The sequence below is a fragment of the Archocentrus centrarchus genome, chromosome 18, assembly GCF_007364275.1.
Source record: "Archocentrus centrarchus isolate MPI-CPG fArcCen1 chromosome 18, fArcCen1, whole genome shotgun sequence".
In the NCBI taxonomy this organism is placed as follows: Eukaryota; Metazoa; Chordata; class Actinopteri; order Cichliformes; family Cichlidae; genus Archocentrus; species Archocentrus centrarchus.
In genome coordinates, this window is record NC_044363.1 from 15,085,433 (window position 1) to 15,106,467 (window position 21,035).

General features: G+C 42.2%; 1 protein-coding gene across 2 annotated transcripts in view; it reads right to left on the bottom strand.

Moving 5' to 3' along the window:
• LOC115796792 (phosphatidylinositol-binding clathrin assembly protein) overlaps positions 1–21,035 on the bottom strand; it is a 108,290-nt gene that overhangs the window by 11,918 nt on the left and 75,337 nt on the right. For both annotated transcript variants that reach the window (XM_030753225.1, XM_030753226.1), the window contains exons 9-14: positions 19,028–19,113; positions 18,716–18,839; positions 14,664–14,800; positions 12,335–12,435; positions 8,696–8,806; positions 153–296 (exon numbers count right to left, since the gene is read on the bottom strand). In XM_030753225.1, coding sequence (XP_030609085.1) covers positions 153–296; positions 8,696–8,806; positions 12,335–12,435; positions 14,664–14,800; positions 18,716–18,839; positions 19,028–19,113 — 703 coding nt within the window. The remainder of the gene's footprint in view (positions 1–152; positions 297–8,695; positions 8,807–12,334; positions 12,436–14,663; positions 14,801–18,715; positions 18,840–19,027; positions 19,114–21,035) is intronic.

Consider the following 21,035-nt stretch of genomic DNA (forward strand, 5'->3'; position numbering starts at 1 on the left):
TATATTTCTACATAAAAGCAACGGTAAAACTGAATGTGTCTATAAGAGTACGCTGCATGCATGTATTTAAGGTCAGGCATTGCATGTGCCATGTTATGTAACTGGGTTTTTTTTCTCTTTGCTGATCTATTCACATGAATCTCGACACTCACTGCCCACGAGGTTGGCTAGAGACGAGTCGAGGTCGTTGGCTAGCAGCTTTCCTCCAGGATGGATGGCCAGTTGAGGGGGAGGTGGCGGAGGTACGGTGTGTGTGGGAACTGTAGGCTTTAATAGGTCTCCTAGAGCATCAAAACCTGAAGAAGAAAACAAGTTGTACAAGCAAGTGAGATTGGGGGGTGGGGGGGAACTACGCATTTTTAATAACAACAGCTGGTAATAACAGGCAGAAATACAGAGAGAAAAGCAAGATCAAGCACTTTATATTTAATTTAATAGAGTGGCAGACTTGACCATTTGATAAACCCTTTCCCTGAACAGCAACTGTTCAATTACAAATTAGAAACTGTAACTAGGCACAGAAGGCCTGTCAAGCTTTGGATTTCTCCATATGCCAAAGCAATAAAAGAAGCTTTTCAAGAGAAAAGGACCAAAAGGCTTCATATATTACTCTGTTTCCCTGCTTTAATGTGAGCTGCACATTTCAGCTGCAGTAGCAACCAAGCATTTTATTAGCCAAATGCATTTTATGGGGTTACAAGTAACAAACTCGATGACAGCAAAGTATACTGTGTAGAATTTCCCATTGCCAGTTACCTCTAGAGGTGTTACAAATGTATATCATTGTAGTTGCAAATGTGTTTTTTTTAGCCATTCTGCTGTATATTTGCTGCTGTGCTCGGGGGTCACTGTCCTGTTGCATGACCCAGTTTGGTCCAAGCTTTTGCAGTTGGACACACATTCAACTCTAGAATACTTTGGTATAGAGAGGAGTTCATGGTCAACTCAATGACTGCCCAGCCCAGGTCCTGTGGCTACAAAACAAGCCCAAATCATCACCCCTCCATCACTGTGCCGACAGCTGGTGTGAGGCTTTTGTGTTGATATACTGTGTTTAGTTTTCTCCAAATGTGGTGCTGTGCATTATGAAAAAACATCTCTTTGGTCCTGTCTGTCCAAAGGACATTGTTCAAGAAGTCTTGTGGCTTGTTCAGAGGTAGGCTTGTCAACCTAAGCCATGCTGCAATGTTCTTTCTAGGGAGAAGAGGCTGTCTGCAGGTAACCCTTCCAAACAAGTCATACTTGTTCAGTCTTGTTCTAATTGGACTTTAACATTAACATGCTAACTGGGGTCTGTAGAGTCTGAGATGTAGCTCTTGCGTTCTTTGCAGTTTCTTCTGAGTCTGACCTCAATGTGAATTTGCTGGGAAGTCCACTTCTGGAAAGACACTGTCAACACACACCTGAATGCTCCAGAGGGGTTGGTGAAAAATATGTGTGTTCACTTAATGTATTGATTAGTCCTAATCCTAACAGCCAAATCAGCATCTTTACTATTAACATAAATGTATCAAATCATTTAGCCAAAATCACTGAATTTCCATTGAAATCAATGCAACAACAAAAGGTTTGACAGGGATGACTTACTAAAGGGAACTAGGGACAATCAATTGTAAGACTGGGAAAAATCTGAAAATTAATGAGAGAAGCTCATGCTAGAGGACAAGAAAGTGCGGGAGCTAACGTTAAAAAGTTTCTGTATCAGTGAGAAGACATTTAATCCTGACTCTAATGAGAGCAGACTTTGCTTTCAACCTAATTTTTCCAACTCTTTAAATACATCAACTTATGGTTCGCCCATTTTAATGAAGCAGAGCTGGACAGTTTTGATCTGAGAATATTGCTGAGTTGTGCCTACTTAATATGAACCTCAATCTCATTGCTAGCCTTTCTGTTAATTGAATTCTTTCTGACCTATTTTTAGCATTTACCCACATGGGATGAGGTGGGGTGGGGGGAGAACTGTGTTTGAAGCAGATATCCTCGACCTAAACCACACACTTTTTTTTTTGCCATGTAGCAGCCTTAGTACCGAGTCTTTAATCCCTGACTCACTAGCTTGCAGCATTTGTACCAGATGATTGATTTATCTGTTTGTAGCCGTCATGTACACACTGACTCCGAACAGTGATTAGTTTTGAACATGCATGTGTGCTTCTGTGTGGGAGTGTGTAAAAGCTAACAGTGTTCGTCTCGGTGGCCGGTAGGTGGAAATGACAGGGTAATTTCCTGCACTGGTGTTGATGTGTGTGTCTAGGTGGCTGCGTTAACAGCTTCCCATGTCACCATTCATTCAGCTAATGGCTCAGCACTACTCTGATGGTGGAAACCACGAGATGTGATGGTGCATATTCAGAGTAGGAAGGGGTCAGTGTGGCTAAAATGAGAAGTAAAAGGCAGGCAAAGAAAAAAAAAAAAAGAGAGAATAAGGCAGGAGCAATGCAACAAAAATTACACAAGAAAAGGAGCTGTGAATGCTGTGCTTCTGCAAAACGCAGAGGAGGAGAAAGGATATGGAGGTAAGGCAAGTGATCGGGGAAAAAAACGGAGGAATAATATTTAGTTAGGAAGTGGTGTGTAGGTCTGACAGTGGTGCTGACACAAGAGATTCAGAAAAACACTCTTCCTGCTAGTTTAGCAGATGAGAACGAAAAAGGGAGAGGATGGAAAATGTAGGAAGAGAAAGGACAGGAAGAAGAGAGAAGAACGGAAATTAAGACAGAAGGAATGATCACACAGGGAGATGAATAAACAAACCTGGTTTTGAACACTAACCCCCCCATTGTTGGCATTTCCATTATTGCAGTCACTGTGACAAAAAAACCTTTGTCAACACAGGTGAATCTTTTTGTTTTTTTTTTTTGGTTTCTGAAACCATCCCATTGGTAAAGCCCAGTGAATTAAACTGAACCAAGAGAACAAGAGATAAAAGGTGAAAGAAAGAGTGGAACAAGCTTCCTCAGTAGATCACACAACACTGCAGGGCAGCAAGAAGAAGAAAGCAGCGATGGAGGGAGATAAACAAGCAGTGTGTGTTGTATTGAACTCAGGAGATAATAACATCAGTGTTAGGTGTTTCAGTGATGGATTTGATAGTCAATAGAGTTTAAGATCAAAGGGAAAGAAGAAAGCAAATCCATATCGAGGATTCAACTGCAAAACACTTGCGCTTACTGCTCAGAGATCTGAAAAGAAATTTTAAAAACGTTGCATTATTCAAACCCCCCCTTTTCAGAAATGAAGTACCCACCATCACTGGCTTCATCATACCTAAATACACCTTAGGGTTGTATTAAGATACGATAGGATCTTTTCAAAAAGAGCTTTGGCAGCTGGTGTGTGAGAGGTAGTGGTGTTGGGATGGAGGAAGAAGAGGTGCAACAGTAATGGATTTAAAAATATATGCTGAAGCCTTAACTTAAAAAAAAATAAAAAATTATGCAAAACCTTTGAAACAGTGGAGGCTCTGCCTCAGACAGCAACGGACAAAAGCAGGTTTCTTCCTAATGGACTGATGATTTATTTTGTTGTCACAAGTGCTACCAGAGGTATCTAAGTAGCTGATCGAGCTAACAAACATCCAAGCTGACTCATAACTGCATACCAGTGGCCTTAAATAGCTGCTGTTTCAGTTCAGGAACTCAGGGCAGGCATGAGTTAGAGTGAGCATTCAGAGGAGCAAGCTCCCATCAGCCCCTTCCACCATTTCAGGTTTCTGCTGAGGTGTATGGTCCGTCAGCAATCTGCTGTATTTGTTTTGCAAAATAAAATAGACTTTATTTAGCCCAGATTTGGGAAATACTTTCAATATTTTGTTTCACTACTACTGTTTAGTGTTAGACTGGATCAGCCAGAGGGAGTCCAAAAGGTTGAGAGCCAGTTAAATGGGTCGTAGGCCTCAGTCATACAGGCCTCGACCATTTGGGAACATCCTGGTAACTACAGGTCGCGAGGGAAACCTGTATATTCCCCAAACTATTGGTGAGTGGTTGCTGGAGGCAGTCACTAGGTGAAAGTGTTATCAACAAGTCTGCAAACCCTCTCCAGCTACTTGCAGAGTGGTAGTAAAACCCAAAGCGCAACACAAACTGGGCAAGTCAGCATCTCCTATGAAAACTATTGGTGACTGTGGCAATCTGCTAGCAATCAAAGAAATCTCAAGGTGGTTTTTGGTGCAGTACCATCTTGGTGACTAATTTCACCTGACAACAGCCAGCAACCTCTGGCGAATTTCTCACCAACCAGTTAGGAAATACACATTTTTTTTCCCAGCTAGGGGCTGCTGACTAGTCTCTAGGCCTGTGTGACTGAGATCATAAATCTAGCTGGCTAAGTTGCTTGCTTAGTGTTTTTCTATAAACAGAGCAGAAATTTCCCCCCAATTGCAGCTAGCAACATCAAGAAACCCTCCCTGTACACCACCTCATTCAGGGCTTTTCTGAAAAGCCCTGACTGAAGTCCTGCAGCGGCAGTTCCTGCAGTTGAACCAAAGTAACAGCCCCTTCTTCCTGCAGCGAAGAACTGTCTATTATTAACTTGATGGCTACATAGAATATGTTATATCATGCTGACAGACTGCAACTAAAACTAACGTCCCATTTTAAAACATCTGAATCCTCACCACTAAATGATAATAAAACACAGTTTTACGATCAGGAAACTTAATATCAGACTGCTATATTCTGTATTTCCAGCATACCCTTGTTAACCTCTCTTTTATGCAGGTAATAACTGAAGACACACAGTAATCTTAGGAAGAACGAGATGTGCATTTAATCTCCATCCAAGTGTTTCATCTTGTGCTGCTGCAGCTTCAACGTTAATGTGACAAAACTCAATTCAGACTTGTCCTGCCTGAAAAATGGTATTCTGCCTACCCAAAGAAGATTATGATGATGAGTTTACTTTACAGTAACTAACAAACGTCAGTACTTTCTAAGAAAGTGTGATTGGTTCACTGATGGCTTGCGTAAGCCTTTGAGTTTTACTAATAACAGAAAGCAGCACTGACATGACCAGATAAAACCATAAACAGATGCACTGAGCGGAAGTAAAGTGAGCCTGTTATACTTGATTTTCTGTCACATATGATTACAATGGCGGATGCTCATATTAAACATGGCCACAGTTTCAAATAAGCTCAGCTTTTCGTTCTACTCTTGGCTCTGGATGATGTCAGTCTGAGCCTAATATCGCTAATAGCACACAGTTCAGGCTGTGCAGAACCCCCCTCCCTACCCTGCTGTTCAAACTTTGTTTGCAATGGACAGCCAATCAGCAGAGAGTTGGCTTAAAGGGAAGGTGCCCTTAAAGGAAGATGAGCTGAAAAAGCTTCTTATATTCAGAGAATGAATTGAGGGGCCAAACCAAGGCCCAGTGTAAGATAAATAATGATTATTTTCAACTGTGAATCAATAATGTGTAGCTGGCTGTATGTATAATAAGTCCGCTTTAAATAACATGGATATGAAGACACAGTAGATGGTAGCAGGTAGAGCACTTTCATTAAAACAATGAACAGGCAGCTTGTTGCCAGTCAGAAAAATCAAATCTAAAAGCTCACAAAAGCTCAACTACATTTAAGAGTGACCAAAATTCAGACAAAGAATGTAAACACTGCAAAAGAGACAGGAAAAAAAAAAAAAAAAGAGGAATTACTTTGATTTGTGAAATTAAGAAGGAGAAAAAAAAAAGGCAGGAGGAGGAGGAGGAGAGCAGATGGAAAGGAGTTGCCTGGGTGATTCTTGCCTTGTGAAGTGTGATGGGGAGACGATGAGGCAGAGAGAGAGAGAGAGAGAGAGAGAGAGAGAGAGAGAGAGAGAGAGAGAGAGAGATGAAATAAAGGGAGGGAGGAGAGGAAGGTAGGAGGACGGTGTGAACCACAACAGCAACATTAAAAAACAGACGAGCTGAAGCCGACAGATGGGATGGAACAAAATGACAGAAGATGTGCGAGGGGATGCAGACATGGACTCACAAACGTGTGAGGACACACTGAAATACACCGATAATGCATGGGCGTGCACACAAAAAGAAGCAGAGAAGCTACACACACACACACACACACACACACACACACACACACACACACACACACACACACACACACACACACACACACAGAGGGATTTTATATGAGATGCTGCCAGTTGCCCAGATGGTGTGTTGCTAGTTGTAGTGGCAGCCTCAACACAAGCCCTATTAATAGAAAGAAGTTACTCCATCCAAAGCCAGAAACAAGTTACACGCTGGAGCCACATGCCTCCAAATGTTAAATCGGAGCAGAGCAGAGGAGACTGACAGGGTTAGACGAGATTAGAGCGAGCAGCTCCTGAACACAGTTGCAACTCAGATCCTTTGGAGTAAGAAAGAAACAGATTTGAAACTGTTTGACGAGGAAATGACACAGCTGTGCAAATGCAGCTAATCCTCCAGATAACAATGATAATGTGACAGAAAATTTCCTTCAGATTTCACCGGGGTGATTTTAGAATATCCTTTCCTCCAGATTATGATGAGTGATCTAGCTCCGTATGATAATTGAGTTTTGATTAAGTCCTTCCAACAAGTGTGAACTGTGTGTGGAGCGACTGCTGGTTTGAAACAGCTGGACAATTAATCCTGGACAATTTCCAGTGAGGCTGATTGATGGACGCTGGCACAGCGGAAATGGCTGCAGAGAGACCTGCTTAAATACCCTAAGAAAACTTTCAGTGCCTTTCCTCAGGTGTGAAAGAAGGTCACTGTGGTTAAGATGATGCCATTTTTTAAAAAACAAAAACCTTTAATTAATTTAAAGTAAACCCAACAAAGTCAAAGTCCCAGGCGGCAAACTTCCTCCGTGCTCCTGCAGTTTAAACCTGCACTTCTTTGTGAACTCCACTCTCCCTTTATGATGAAAACAGTCTTTAGATGACCTCTGCAGGTAGTCGCTCTTATCTGCTGTGCCTTCTCTGGAGTTGTCGATAACTCAGCGTGCCTTAAAATTATATGCTTTTGGAGGAGTGCCTTGGGACCCAAAAGGGTTGAGAAGCGCTGAGATTGATTGTGTCAGTTGCTGATAGGTTAAAGGAAAGTAAGCTAATAAGAGGGCTGAGAGCCAAAGGCTCAGACCTGCAACACTTAAGAGCCATCGCTCCAAAGCTGTTACCATAACAGGCAGGAAACCACAACAACAGAACGTGAGGTGGTTGAAGGATGGGGCTCCTACACATCGTCTACTCGATTCAAGACTATTCTTTACATTATATTCATAGATTTAGCTTCCAGCTACTCCTTTCCTTTCTCAGAAGCATCTCACTATTAAAAATGATAACAAATGTTAACTAGGGTATTTAACAGTTTTCTGCCAGCTGGGAACAATTTGTATAACTGCACAAAAACGCAACAGATGAGACATAAAGGAAAACCAATAATGGCTCACTCACGCCAGAGTAAAAATAGCATGGCAACTGCTTGCGACAAGGAAAAAAATCTTTGGGTGCCCGGTGATTGCAAGCAGTTATGGCGACCAACTAATTGAGTGTGCAACACCCTCAACCTCTGGGTGAACACTTTTGATCACCAGGCAATTGCAGTCATTCTCAGATAGACTGGTGAAGGTTTGCAGAACAATGCAATCGATCTGAGTCAGTCTGCATCCATGAGTGCAACTTGTCTCTTTGCAAAAGGGGACTCACCTCAACCGGTTGCCAACAGATAATTTCTGGTTATATTCCTATATAAAAGCAAGGCTGCCGAGCACCTGTCGTTTTGTAGTTGCATTGCTGTCTTGCAGCAACAACACCACTATTTTTGGAGGAAATCTATGAGGTTTTGGCTGCACTTTGAATCTAAGTAGTGAATGTGAGTTTTTGTGTATGTGGACAGCAACAGTTGCGATTTTCAGTGGTTTATCACAGTTGATCGTCTTAACATCACAGAGTGCATGCAATTGCCAACTTGAGCCAATGCATTGCAAACTGACAGCTGTCTTATTGCAGTTTTATTGCTGTCTTGATGCCCCAAAGTCGCTTTGACGATGGTGATAAAACTCCAAGTGGTCACAGACTTGGTCCCCGTCTTCAGAGCAAGCATTTCAAAGGCAACAAGATTGCAAGTTCATTGCATATGGTTGCAGTTATTTTGGTCATGCAGCAGTGTCCAACCTCTCCTCTCTACAACCAAAAAAAATTATTATAGTATTATCTCTAAATGCCCTGAAAATGTGTTTTCTCCAGTTCTACAGCCAGAACTGGTTCATGTGACGCTATCACAAGTTTGCAGAGGCTTCTAGGAGAAAAAGGACTCCCGTTTCCAGCTGTAGTCCAAGACGGTGCAGGTGGAGGTCACTGGAAAGACAACTGAATAACTGAGGGCATGAAAACAAGATATGGGCCAAGGCTAGGTGGTTAGCAGCAAATGAACTGTCAAAATAAAATAAAAAGAATGCACCCTTAATAAACACATAAATAAAAATACTGAAAAGTTTGGCTTCTGAAACCATCTTTGGGTTTGAAGCTTCTGTAACAAAAGGTCTATGCGGCAGAGTGAGAAAGCTACAAACACCCACCAAATTGCAGGAAAGAAGTCAGAGGGTTAGTAAAATGTTAAGCTTCCATTGCCAGCAAAGCCAAAAGTTATATAATCAAAAAGGCTGAAAAAGTTTAGCGTTCAGTCTGGCTCTGCCTGGACAGTCAGACAGAGGAGGCTTTACCAGCTGCAGGCTGCGGGCCGTTGTTACTGGGTGTGGCCTTATTCCCAAACACAGCATCGAAATCTACGGTCATGGCGGGGACGGTCTGCTGCAGAGGCTGGCTCTCCAGTCCTGAGGAATGCAATTAAATATGACTGATTAAAGCCCTGTTTGTGCTATTTAAGCTGCGCGAGATAGCAGCTGTAGATGCTTTATCTGACACACTTTTACAAAGGAAACAGCTGTACAGGCCCATCAGACAGGCCCAAAGTCACGGCTTTGCTCTAGTAAAGATTCCAACACCTCGTGCTAAACTAATCCCATTAGATTAGGAACATGGATGTTAGAGTCCCAAGTGTACTGCCATTGTTGTTGCTCTGTGACTCAGAATCTGTGCAGGCTGTCGGGAATGTCAGGCTTTCACGGGAGAGTTAAGCCAGTGCACGAAGAAATCCACTGACGCACCTTTTTGTCTTTCTGTCTTCATCTGCATCCCCGTTGGGGATTAGGGCTTGAATCCTCAGAGAGTGGGAGTCTTTGTGGGATCCACGAAACAAGAGTATGTGCCAAAATAAAGCACAGCTATAATTATCAACATATAAAATGTCACTGTTACAACTTTTGGAATAAGTCACTGATAAACTATGATGGACTTAACATCTAGCATCCTGCTATTTGTGCACCTGTAATTGGTAATCCTGTCATGGCACAAGTTTTGCGGACTCTCTCTTTGCATATGTAAAGGAAGAAGTTGACATTTTAGAAAAAGCTCACTAATTTCTGAGGGATGCACCAAGCTGATATTTATGAGACACTGGTTTGGTATTGACTTAAAAAGCTAGATTGGATAGTGATGGCAACAGCCTGATAATTGGGGCCCAATCTATTGAATTAAATTATATGTTGTATTGTGTTTTGTGATACCACGCTGCAGCAGCAGTGCACCAGCTAACATAGCAAGGAGCTATTTAAAGTTTGTTTGTTTGGCTTTTCACTTAACCAAAAACTGTGGTGACACCCACTGAGAAGCTCCAACAAAAGCACGTCCGTCTCTCGCTCATTGTGTTTGTTTTTACATTTACTGGGAAGCTTTTAGTGCATTTACAGTGGCATGAAGGCGCTGTTGTCTACCTGACTGCTACCGTCTTTACATCACCTCGCTCTTGTGTGATGAGGTGCACTCACAGTAAAACCAACAGAAAGGAAAAAAATCTAGCACAATCATAAATGACAGCAAAGTGCAGTAAAGACTCTGACACTGAGCTTGAATGAAACAAATAATAAAGAATTAAGTGAATACAGTAAATCTATATAGTACAGTACTGTGCAAAAGTCTTGAGCCACCCCTCATTTCTTTATATTTTGTTTCCAAGCAGCCAGACTTTCTTGCAATTTTTGAAGGGATATTGAGCAGCAATTCTCCAGCTTTCTGAAGATCTTTCAAAGTTTTTATTTGGACATTTATTGGGCTTTACTAGCGCAGCCTGTAGCAAAAACACAGCATCGGTCCCCACTTCTTCAGGTGAATCAACATAAATACCAAAGATAACAATTTGGCAGGAATAAAATAAGGTGATTCCCAAAGAGCTATGAGCCAAAAAATTGTCATCTCTCAGCATGGTGTGCGGTGTGTCCTTAAATAAATAAATCTTTAAAAAATTCAAAAAAGGAGGACACTGAACAAGTGAAGGTCAAAAGAAGAAGTGGCAGGCCTATTAGAGAAAAAAAAAAGTCATGACCTTCACAGGAAAAAAATTCAGCAAAGACCTGATACAGGACCTGAAAGACGCATCTGGACCTTCAGTTGATCCATCTACTGTTCACTCTCAGTGGACGGGTGGCTGTCAGGAAGCCATTCTTAAGGCAAGGAAACAGGGAGAAAAGGGGCTGAGGTACACCAAACTACACAAGTACTGGACTGAAAATCAGTGGCAACAGGTCTGATGGAGTGATGAATCCATATTTGACATTTTTGGTTCAAATCACTGTCACTACATATGGAGGTAGTCAGGAGAGAGGTACAACAGTGAGTATCCATAAGCATCATTTCAGCATGACACTGATCCCAAACACACTGCCACTGCAATAAAAGCGTAACTAGAGAGAAAAAGCACAATGGAGCACTATCAGTCATGGATTGGCCTCCCCAGAGTCCAGACCTCAACATTAGTGAAGCAGTGTGAGATCATCAGAACAAAAGGCAGCCAGCATCCAAAGAAGAGCTTTGAATGTCCTTCAAGAAGCCTGAGAACTATTCCTGCGTAAAGAAATGACCAGAAAGCTGCCTCAGAGAGTTCAGACTGTGTTGAAGAATAAAGGTGGTCACACCAAATACTGACTTTCAAGCTCATTAGAATTGTACAAAATCAGTTTTTGCCTGATATGCTGTATTTCCATGTATGATTGCACGTTTCAATAAATTCCTGCAAAAAAATTATGGGTGGTTCAATTCTTTTGAAAAGTAATGTAAATATAAGTTGCCTTATATTTTTCCTCTAGCAGAAAGGAATTTTTGGGAACAAGAAACAGAAGTAAAGTCACCATTACTGAAATATTTTGTAAATTCTATATTGTATAATTCTATATTAGTTCCTTCCTTTGGGTTTCATTTACTGATGCACAAAAGACGTTTTTGATTTTTTTAATTCTTATGTTGAGAGTCAATCTCAAAGCACCAGTGTGAGCAAGAAAAGAAAAGAAAAAAAAAAAACTAAAAGGAATGATCCCACTGGTCTGACATGGACTGATGCTCAGAATTGGCAGGTACCCACTGCCAAGGTATCCTTATTGGCATCAGGACTGAAAAAGTTGGATCAGTGCACCACTTTAATGGGACGTTATATCTCATAGTTTCAGCTAAAGGCTGCTGGCTGTAGCCTCACATTTACTGTAAAGCTTTCTCCAGCAGAATGTGAAGCAGCACATTTCCCACAAATGTCAAAGTCCTTTAAAGAAGTCTACTGCCTGACCGAAAACACAATCAGTGCCTCATATTCTTACAGCCTCGGACGTTTCCTGAATCAAGTATGCTTTGCGGTATTTCTGAGGAGAATACAGGGGACACTTATCTCAGCTTCTGGGTCAGAGTCACTGATAATGTGAAAGGCTCATATCTAAGTTAGGAAGTAGGTCTGAGTGTAAAATCTGGCCAAACTCTGCATAATCCTTTATCATAAAGCCTTTAATACTACGCACTAACACAGCTTCCAGATGCATCTTTGCGCTACATTTTGATCCGAAGCAGCTGATTGTAGCCTGAAATGTCAACCCTGTTTTGTTTTTCACAAATACGTAAGGCTGTAGTTTGCAGCAAAATGTGGGTCTGTGCTCAGCTTTTCAGCCTCAGTGACAAACAAGGAGAAGCTGTCTGAGTCTTTCTTACTGCTTTACTGAGCTGCTAAGACTGTGTTTAACTGCATCTCACAGAAGACGCCGACTGGGTCACACAACATTAGCTCCTGCAGAAAAGATGATGATGGAGGATGGATGGATGGTTTCCATAAAAATAGATGGATGGACACACAGGTGAACGACTGGCCAGAGGGGATATTAAAGGAATAAATTCACTTGTGTACATCTGTGTGTGTGTGTGTGTCTCTAACTTATTTGCATGTCTGAATCCCTGCTGGTGCATTCATTTTGTGTGTGCAGGTAACGTACCTCCCCAGGCACTGTTGGCGTTGGAGATGGAAGGAGTGCTCTGCACAGCGGGGATGAAGGCCGGCTGAAGATCAAACAGGTCACTGTTCAGATTGGGCACACTGAGGAGAGAAAGAGGTGATGTGAGAAAGGGGGGGGGGGGGGGGGGGGGGGGGGGGCAGAAGAGGTGAGTGTAAAGAGGAGGGAGAAAAAAGGGGGGGGGGGGCAGGAGTCAAGTGAGTAAGTCAGCGAGAGAACAGAACAGAGATACAGAAAGACAGATGGAGACGGAGCATTAATATTTAATCAACTGAGCATAAATAGCTAAAGCCACCACTAAAAATGTTCGTTTGTCACAGATAAAGATTAATCCTCCTGCTCTGAAGGGCTGTAAAAACTTCCAGAGAGCAATAAAGCAGTTTGCAGCAGTAAATTCAGAGCGTGCACACTGAGCCTAAATTCTGTTCTGATTATCGAGAATAAATAGTTCTACTTTAACTCTGTTAAAGCTGGAGTCAGCTGGAGGTGAGATACAAGGATTTGTTTTGTTGGCTAACAAATGGGAGTTTTTAAAAATGCACGCTGACGGTAAATACATTTATTTTTGGATCTCTGTAGCACACTGAGAAGAGGTTTGTTAGTTATAACAGGGTAGTTAAATAATAAAATCCAGTTTGTTTTGCATGTTTCAACCATTCCTGCCTGACTTGAAGCTCCTCTCCTCTTATTCTAGAGAATAATAAACAATTTTTTAAGCAAGTGCAGCATGGCAACATACAGCAACCATATTCAGCAACACATGGCCTTTAATAGTGAAATAGTTCCACGAAACACAGCACTGGCTGTCAAAAGTTCATCAACAGCAAGTTTTCAGCTGTGGTTCAGTTTTACATATGACAAGTGGCAACGATGGTATAAGAGGGAGCAGCACCATGTCTACACAGTCAAGTTAAAGAGCGTCAGTATAAACATGAGTTTGACTGAAGTGGGAGCAAATCTGTTCCATCAGACACAGAGGAGATGGATAAGTGCCGAACGTGGCTGTGTACTGCATTATGGTCCTAAAGCGCACTGCAGCCCTAAATTTTTCTACATTTCATGCTACATACAGTAGGTGCGAGTAAGAATGCAAATGTCATTATGTCTCTGGAACAAAGTCAGCGTGATGCTGGATTTCAGGCATGTGAGAACAGCTTTGCCAATTAAGGCCGTTATGTGTCCTGCCTGCTGCGCTCTCTCTCCAGGCAGCTTCTTTAAGTGTTTCCAGTAATGAGAACGTGTCTGAAGTGGATTATCTGCTGTAGTAAGAATGTGACAAAGGACAGCGTCCTGTGGACAATGTCCTGCCCCGATTCTCCTGATACTGCCCAAAGTTCATGCGCTAGAGCGGTTTAAGTCTGCAGGGTACCCAGCAGGGTTAGATCACAGTACCAGATTTTCACTACATGATTATTTGGGGCAAAAGAATTCACACCACCACCACCATCACTATAGCACGTTATTTCTTCACGTTTTCTAGCAGTTCTTTTTTTTTTTTTTTTTACCATTATTTGTTTTGTCTGTAAACTGGATTCCAGTTAACTTCCTTCACTGGCTCTGCCTGCACTCCTGCTGCCCTCACTGGAAACTCTAAAGTTCAACACTGGATCATTATTTCAGTTTTCTTTATACTGCAAATCAAGTTACTGCGTACAGTTCCTCGTCCAATGAGGGGGTTAACCTAAGTAGCGCACACCTGCTCTTCTTCAGACAATAATACAGAGGGCCGTCAGATTAAATCACATGCTGTTTGTCATATGATCACTCAGAGATGCTCTCCAATCAGAGCCAATACATTACATGGATCAATTACTTAATAAAATAGTTAATAGGTAAGTAAGTGATAAGTATAAGTAACGGGCTGTGAATTTTACACAGTAACTATGGTGACAATTTAACACAAATCTAAAACTTTTCTGGGTTCAGGCAGAGGGTCACGTGCTCTCATCTCCTCCTGATTCTGCACAGCAGTGGGAGCAACAGCCTGAAGTAGCTGCTTCTTTATTAAGGAGCAAAATCTCCACCCACGATGTCAGTATCTCAACAAGACAGTTACCGGTGCTGGATTAGTGACCATGTTATCATATGTGTTTCATTTAACACCTTTATGATGTTAAGCCTGCTGTCTGTTGCACAGGAGATGGTGGGAAAAGGCAAATTCTTGATTGACTTATATGTTACTAAAATATACATCTATGCTCATTATTCAGTATCTAAAAAAAAAAGTCCTGGGTACACTATCGTTCCTTTTAAATGTGATGGGTGTGACTCTGTATAAGGTATCGTGGGTCCTATGTGGCTGCGTGCGCACCTGTTGGTGGACAGCGTGGAGCTGAACATCTCTGGGGTCTGCGTGACGTGGTTGTTGTTGTTGGTGCTGCCTATCGACTGGCTGCTGGGGGATGCTGAGGGTGGAGTCTGCATGCTGATCTCCTTCAGGCGCTGGTCCTGCAAGGAGTACACACAACCATGTGAGAGAAAAACAGCACAGTGTGATCAGGAAGGCAATATTTAAACAGTTATTTCCCACTGAAACGAACAAGAGCGTTGTTTCCAGTAAGCTCAAATCCAGGGAAGTGACACACTATGGAGACAAATATCTATTTCCACAGAGGAAAGCAACACCCTAAACCTCAGCCGTCCTGTAACTTTGTGTTGTGTTTTTGAGTCATGGTGGTTGGAAGTTCTTTCCAGGCATCTAATGCCACAAATTGAACAATGTGAAGTCAGGATGAGCAAAATCATACACAGGAGAGAACATGCCTCAGTGATACAGAGTCACTTCTTGGCTTTAGATGTAAGACTAAAAGCCAGCCCAAATGAATTTCCAACGTCACATTATTGCTTGGTTTCGCCTGCCAAGGTTGCTGTGTGTTGTGGGATTCAGCTCACACAACAATATAATGACAGGCTATTAGTGTGAAGTACTTTAAAGCTAATTGTTTCCAGCACATTTTTTTTGTTGCGATGCTAAAACCTTCAGCTCGGCTCAAACGCTGTTTGACCCCGAGACTCGTGTGCTGCTGAAACGCTGAATGCGGCTCTCTCCGGTGACAAAAACACAGACATCAGCAAAGTCCAGCCAAACTGAAACAAAACAATAACAGGTTGGGAATTTTGTGCCATTTCTGCTGATTCGGGAAGACAAATTCAACGCATGTGAAGCCTGACCTGCAAATACCTTTAATTTAGCTCAAACCTGCTGTCAGTTGAGAAACCCACCTGGATAAGGCAGTAAAAATCATCAGATGTGTGAGCACTTTGCTGATCCGAGATCATCAGCAACGCACTCTGAAGGTCCTGCAGCCGTAAAAACCTCCCTGCCTCCCCTAGGCTCTCTCATTTCTTGTATTAATTTGAACGTTTTGCTTTAGGATCAGTTCACTGGAAGACGCCCGACTGTCGGCAGATTTAGTCTCATTCCTCCATATTAAAAATTTAAAAACACATTACAGTAAACATAATCCCTGTGTTTTTCTCCATGCGGTTGTCAGAAGAGGTTGAACCTTCTAGCTCTGTTTTCATATCATCCCATAAGCGAACCCATCACTCGCTTTGATCCTTCTTGCTGTTTTATTGCTCATTTCTCGTCTTGCATTCCCGTCCGCGCGTCTTCCCCGTTAGATCTGATTATTTGCTGCGGCAATGACCTCATTTCTCCACAGGGATCAATGCATTTATGTCTTATCATGTGGGAATTCACTGTGGGGGAAAAAAATAAATAAATAAAATAAAATCTAAAATCCACCTTCAACGGCATGTGAAGTAATTTAAAGTACAACAGAAGCGCAGATTATTATTGTTATTATGGATGACCACAGCTTCCTGCAGCGCCTTTGGTCCATTTCATTTACACATGGCCACCCAGGCATTTCAGTTCAGTTCGAACTTTAAAGGTACGGAGATGTTCCAATTCAATTTACAACCTCTTCCACCTTTAAAGGATTTTGGACTTTGAGCGGATTAATAAGCAGAAGCTCCCGCTGCTGCGCCAGCCTCAGCCAGGCCGAGTCCTCTTCATCGTTATTCTGACAGTGCAGCGAGGAACAAATGGGAAGTGCTGTTATTGTTTGGGCTGAGGCCACAGCTGGACAGTAGCTGAGTGTGTGAGTGTTTTCGTATGTGTGTGCGCGCGCTGAGTCCATATGGACACCGGAGAGTGCAGACAGCTGGACTAGAGTATCTGGACGACCCCTGCTAACCCTGGAGCTCGCTCGCTCTCTCTTGAGCTCCTCTTTCTTACTCTGTTATGTTCTCGCTCTCACTTTATCTTCCCCCCTCCTTTCTAACTAAACCCAAGAGGTAATCAGTGGACCTTGGCAGAAACAGGGGCAACTGAGGGCACAGAATAAACAGCGTGCTAAAATCCAATCAAACACACGCACGCACACCTAGACGCGCTGGCAACACATAGCGAGTGTAATCTGCCAGGATATACACACAAAGCTCACAGAGATACTGGCAACACTTGGAGACACATACTGTATCTTTTCTGCCAGGATACAAGTATGCTTAACACACACACACACACACACACACACACACACACACACACACACACACACACACACAGAGCCACTGTGTTGTAGCTTCACTGCTCCTACTCAATTACAGTTTGCTGTAAGGCAGGACTCCCAGGGCTGGAGCAAGAAATGTCAACACATTTTACACTTGACTTTTCTATTGCTCGCCTCACCACTGAGACTGCTGGCCTTTATCCTCGACTGGAGTTCAGAACTCGCCAAAGTTACTAGACAATCTTTCAGCAGCAACACAACACAGTCTGATTTCTACAGTAAAGCAGAGTGAAGCACTATGGATTTCTTTTTTTTTTTACTCCCCACTTGTGAGTGTTCAAGTGTTGCAGTGGAGTTTTTCCTTTGCGAGCACCCAGAGAAATGACTGCAGCTACACTTGTCATTGAGCTGATTTTTGTGATGCTATTCTTTATTTCCATACAGAGAGGTTGGATTATATAATGAGTTTATAGAGCTTCTACAATGTGCGTCAAAGCACTCCAACTCCAGCAACAAAAAGCAACATCCACACCTGATTTACATTTATATCGCTCCCAACTTCTGTGTCTAAGTGACCCGACTTTAATGTCGAGGACCATCACCGGTAATGACAGCTGCGGCTACGGCTGCAACCGAGAGGTGAAACAGAAGCACGCGGTGTCTAAGCCCGAGAGCGGTGCATCAAGGTCAGGAATGCTGCCAGAAGTGCCTGTTTGTTTTATCAGTTTCACGGCGTTTTGCACTGAAATTTTGTCCCCCAGGATCAAACATTTAATGCAAAGTTTCCTTCTAAAGTCCGAAGACACAGAAGAAAAACATTTTTTACTTCAAATGTGGCACATGCCGTTGTGCTCTTGCTCCCAAAGCTTTTTTTTTTTTTTTTTTTTTTTTTTTTGTAGCTACACCATCCTGGCCAGCAGCTGCCTGTGATATCTTCCTCTTCCCCAAAATGAACATCAATTTGAAGGGTGATTGTTTTGACACACTGGAGAAGATCCAGTCAATCAAGATCAAATGCAAGTGGCCAGAACTAGAATATCAGGCAGTGATCCAAATGTAGCACAAGCACTGGGAGCATGCAGTGCTTAACATTGTCATGACCTTGGGGGTGGGGTGGGGGTGGGGGTAGTGGCAAAAATTAAAAATCAGCTGTGGTTTTTGAGCATATGTACGAGCAATCCCTGAGAGCCAAAAGCTCAGGCTTCAAACTGCTCTAAACTCTCAGTGTCAGACAGCTTTTCTTACTCTTTGCCTGCATTAGCTTAAAGAGAGGGGATATCCTTAATATGGTCATGTGAGGTACCTCGGCCTCTACCCACCCACTGTTCAAAGCTTCAGTTTGTAAGGTGCAGCCGATCAGGAGAAAGTCAGCTTAAAGGAAGAAAGGCCTTAAAAGGGAGAAGAGGAGCTTGTTTCAAGGTGATGGATGAACCAAAGGACTTCACCAAAACCTGGTATGAGATCTTTAAGTATTATTTTCAACTGAACAAAGCAAAGCTACTCTAGTACAGTCCAATAATAAAAACTATGGAGCTTTAAAGGAGCATTCACACTGAATATTAAGATGTGATGTGCTTCTATCTGTATTAAAAAGAAAAAGCGAGTGTATGCACTGATTTCATTCACAGAAGGCTGCTGAACAACTGGAGTATTACTGAATATGTGAGGAAAAAATGGCTGTCTCTCCAGCGGGAGCAGCACAAAGCAGGATAAATTGAATCAAGTGATGCCACTTGAAAAGTCTCTTGAAAGAGGAGACAGTGGTAACTACTTGACCTGCTGCTGCGGCTCTGAGACTACCCCCCGATTCAGAAACGATTTGGCCAAAAAGAACAAAATTTGTTACCTTAAGAGCCTGCAGTCTGGCCTGTTCCTCCTCCAAGGCCTGCTGCTTCTCCTTCTCATCCATGCGGGTGAAAGACATGCCAGTGGAGGAGAGAGATGAAACGGCGTTCGACAGGGTGGATGCTCTGCAAACACAAGAGAAAGGGGAGGCAACAGAGATAATGTTCAATTTATTATTATTTTTTTAACTTCCTGAGAGGGAGGGATGAGGAGGAACTGTGAAATTTCATACACTGTAAATGCAAATCCCTTTAAAAGCAGCTTCAACTGTCAAGAAAACCTGATGCAACTGTCTGGCAATTAACATGTCTACCTGGTGTCTGCATTCAACTCCTTGGTCTTCTTGCCCTCCAGAGAGGCAAGGTGCTGCTCCAAAGCCTCCAGCAGGCTGCTGGGAGCCTGAGAGACAGAGTCGATTATGAGGGGGAAAAAAAAGAAAGAAATCCATTAATCTACTCAACTTGTTTCTCTCTCGTGCAAAAACAAAATAAAACAAAAACACACCTACACATACAGTAACACACAAACAGCACCCAGAGTTAGTTGGTCTCACAGGAAGGTAACAGAGTGCATCAGGCTCCAAGAATAGCCAAGGCAACATGCAGAACACGCTCACACTGTTAGCAGGAGACTCAAAGGAGATGCAACAAAGGAGGAGGTTGAAAAAGAACAAGGGAAAAGTTGGAGAGGAGAGGCTGCGCCTTTTTCTCTTGACTTCACATGAACAGGGGCGATAATTCTGACGCTGTGCCTTCCCTTTGCTATATTTGCATCTTTGACCTGCTTATCTTGCAGTACCCTCACACCATGAGGTCCTGTCATACTTGCACAAGTGCCAGAAAGTAGTCTTTACCTCTGACTTGTCAGCGTGCCTCTGCTGTAGCTTCACTAAATCTCTCTACATTTATTGCACTTGCAGACGGAGATTATATCGTTTATCTCTTATCCTTTTTCTGGAAAACAAGTGAGGCCCAGAGTGTTTAAAGAGCCTTTTGTTGTAAGATGACATCAGGCAGCAGCGCTAAATTTGAGCTCTTGTGTACCAGTTGGCGAGCAGGTTACTTGGGGACTGTTGCTATGCTACTACAGATGAAACAATTCAGCTACAGATTCAAGTTCAGCTCCGATTGTTTGGCACTGCACAACAGCATGTCTTCTGCACTCATTAGGTGCTTCATTAATGCTAGAAAGATTACTGCAAACGGCAGGGCGAAAGCAGCGCAGGCAGCTGCGTTATTGGTTCATAAGCAAACAGTTTTATCTACGGAAGACCACAAGTGCCAAAACTAGAAACAAATTATAATAAATTTAATGTCATTAAATACGCACAAGATTAAATGAAAAATAAATGTAGGTATTAATTATTAATGCATTGAATGCCATTAACTGATGTCTGTATTCATTTAGCTTTGCATTAAGTCACCTATTTACTTACATTCCTATTTTTAAAGCATTTCCCTAAATTGACTCATTTATGTATTTTGCTTTTGTGTTTCTTTAAGCATTTCTGCTTTGTGCAAACGAGTGTGTCAGGTCAATTTTTTCCCTTTCTGGTGATCGTTAGACTGGATACAAAAATTGCTCCCTCCACTCTGTTAGAAAATTGAGGCTCACAGCTTATTTAGATAAAAATGCAAAAGGAAATGCATAAAAATATAATTCAATTTTTAACATTCATTTGCCAATAAAATCAGGAAACACACACAAAAAAAAAAATCGATTAAAAACATACATAACTTTACGTCACATTTTATGAACTAATTAATGCCTACATTCTGATGCAATCAATGGCTCATTTACAGTTAGGTCCACAATTTGTTGGACAAAGATACAGTTTTCATAGTTTTACCTCTGTACACCACCCCAGTGAGAAAAATTTAAAATTTAAAGACTCTTTTAATATGTGCATTAAAAAAAACTTTGCAGCCAATGTCTGCCTAAAGTCTGAAACCCATGAACGTCACCAAATGCCGCGTTTCCTCCCTTGAAATGCTCTGCCAGGCCTCTACTGCAGCCGCCTTTAGCTGCTGCTTGTTTAATGATGGGCTCTCTCACTTGCGCCAACATCTCTTTAGGCCTCATATTTAAGATTACAGTGAAAAGCTATAGAATACAAATTCAACACTTTGAATCAACTTCAGATATTATATATGCTTCATTTGTCATGGAATAATGAGAGCATAGGTCTCACCTGGACAGCCCCTTGCCAGTCAGTTGGTCCATTACTTTTGAGCCTCTGAAATGAGGGACTATGTATAAAAATGGCTCCAATTCCTCAACGGTTCATGCAAAATGTTTGTTAAATCTCTTGAACGTCTGCA